General features: G+C 57.8%; 1 protein-coding gene across 1 annotated transcript in view; it reads left to right on the plus strand.

Moving 5' to 3' along the window:
• PAXIP1 (PAX interacting (with transcription-activation domain) protein 1) overlaps positions 1-2286 on the plus strand; it is a 50966-nt gene that overhangs the window by 35051 nt on the left and 13629 nt on the right. The window contains exons 14-16 of the mRNA XM_010829359.1: positions 535-636; positions 1254-1391; positions 2101-2222. Coding sequence (XP_010827661.1) covers positions 535-636; positions 1254-1391; positions 2101-2222 — 362 coding nt within the window. The remainder of the gene's footprint in view (positions 1-534; positions 637-1253; positions 1392-2100; positions 2223-2286) is intronic.

Here is a 2286-nt window from a genome sequence, read left to right on the forward strand (position 1 = left end):
AACATTGGGGTACACGTGTCTCTTTCAGTTCTGGTTTCCTCAGTGTGTATGCCCAGCAGTGGGATTGCTGGATCATAAGGCAATTCTGTTTTCAGTTTTTTAAGGAATCTCCACACTGTTCTTAAAGGCAGCGCTTCTGGCCCCAGGGACCAGTTGGCGCTGTCTGAAACTTTTCTCACTGTCCCAGCGAGGGAAGTGCTCTTGGCACCTGGGTTGGGGGTCAGGGTGCAGCCAGCCCCCTGAGACATGGGATGCCCCACAGTGCAGAACAGCTGGTTTATCTAAGATATCCGCAGCGCCCTGTCTTAGAAAGAGAGCATCCCACTCTTCCTCCGGAAGTTCAGATGAAACAGGGCTTAGTTCGTCTTTGCTGTGTAGTGCTGGCTGGGAAAGCCCATGATATAACTGATGGTTAGTTCTCCCTTTGGGAAATACACTGCGTGCATACGTGGTGGGTCTCGTGAACTCTGTCCCTTTGGAGATCGAAGGCCCTCCCCCGGGTGCGGGAGCTGACTGACCATGGGTCTCGTGTGTGTGCAGATCATCCAGGCGCACGGAGGAGCCGTGGACCCCACGTTCTCGAGCCGCTGCACCCACCTGCTGTGCGAGAGTCAGGTCAGCGGGCTGTTCGCACAGGTGAGGGCTCGGCTCTGCTGGGACCAGGGGGCTCTGAGTGGTGCTGGGACAGTCGTGCCTGGAGAGGACTTTCTCCCGTCTCTGAAGACAGGACACTGCTGCTCGCTCATTTCCATCTGCCTTTGGCGTGTGGACACCTCTGTGGCCCCCGGCTTCTCTGCCCGTGAGGACGGGGGCGGAAAGGCAGTTTTCCCAGTGAGGGGGAGGTGGACACCGTCCGCCCCGGCAGGGCCTCCTGCTGGCAGCTCCCCGTCCTGCGGTTAACTTCAGGGGCAGTTAGGTTTTTGGAACTTGCTGTGTTCTCACGGGGGTATCTAATTGTGATGATTGGGAGTGTCCTCTTCTTCCGTGCCTGAACTCGCTTCCTGGGCTGTCAGCTCTCCCCCCCCCGCGGTCGGCTCTTACTCCTGAGTGAACGGTAACAGTTCTGGGCTCTGTTCAGGTGACCAGGGACGCTGCTGCAGTTTATTAGTGTAGTGAGGTGGGTGCTAAGCTCCTGGAACTCCTGTATTGATAGGACTTCCAGCAGAAGTGACCTTGTAGTTTACAGCCTCACAGCTCTGTGTGTTGCCTGCGGTAAAGCCCCCAGCGACCGGCCCGCTCTATTATGTTCACAGGCGATGAAGGAGAGGAAGAGGTGCATCACGGCACACTGGCTGAACACGGTCCTGAAGAAGAAGAAGCTGGTGCCGCCCCATCGGGCCCTGCACTTCCCCGTGGCCTTCCCCCCGGGGGGCAAGCCGTGCTCCCAGCACGTAAGGCTCCCCCCGCCTCCCTGGACGGAATAAGCATCTTGTTTCCTTCTCTGTCCCCCGTAACAGTCCCAGCTTCCTGACATTTAACAGGTTCTCCCGAGTCTTGGACACTGTTTAATAAATGCCTACTCCCTGGTGGCTCCGATGGTAAAGCGTCTGCCCACAATGTGGGAGACCCAGGTTCGATCCCTGGGTTGGGAAGATCCCCTGGAGAAGGAAATGGCAACCCACTCCAGTATTCTTTTCTGGAAAATCCCATGGACGGAGGAGCCTGGAGGGCTACAGTCTGTGGGGTCTCAAAGAGTCAGACACGACTGAGCGACTTCACTTTCACTTTACAATTAAGTGTGGCCACAGCCGGCCAGACGTGCTCTCCTGTCGGTTCTCCTGGTCAGATGAGCCCAAATCCAGGGTCAGTGAGAAGAACTGACCAGTATTCCTAGGTAGCTGTGTTACCGTGATCGGAACAGTGTCGCGCTGACACAGGGAGGCGTTTCCGCTTTGGTGTGTTTGCTTTTCGTCCCCCTGGCGGCTCGTGTGCAGTGTTGTCGCCAGTAACGGCGTTGTCAGAGGTGGTGCCCCCACGTGCCCACCAGTGCTGGAGGAGGGACGGAAGCACGTGTCTGCAGCACAGCTAATGGAGAAGACTCATATTAAGTGGGTTAAGTCGTTGTTCCGTCTTGACCTCACTGGGCCTTTCCCCCCTCAGATTATCTCTGTGACGGGGTTTGTCGACAATGACAGGGACGACCTGAAGCTGATGGCGTACCTGGCGGGTGCCAAGTACACGGGCTACCTGTGCCGCAGCAACACCGTCCTCATCTGCAGAGAGTAAGCCCCCGCCACGGCCGCCCTCAGCCCGCCTGGCGCCGCCCGGGGCCCTCGGCCAGCCGGG

The sequence above is a fragment of the Bison bison genome, unplaced genomic scaffold (assembly GCF_000754665.1).
Source record: "Bison bison bison isolate TAMUID 2011002044 unplaced genomic scaffold, Bison_UMD1.0 scf7180017864503, whole genome shotgun sequence".
In the NCBI taxonomy this organism is placed as follows: Eukaryota; Metazoa; Chordata; class Mammalia; order Artiodactyla; family Bovidae; genus Bison; species Bison bison.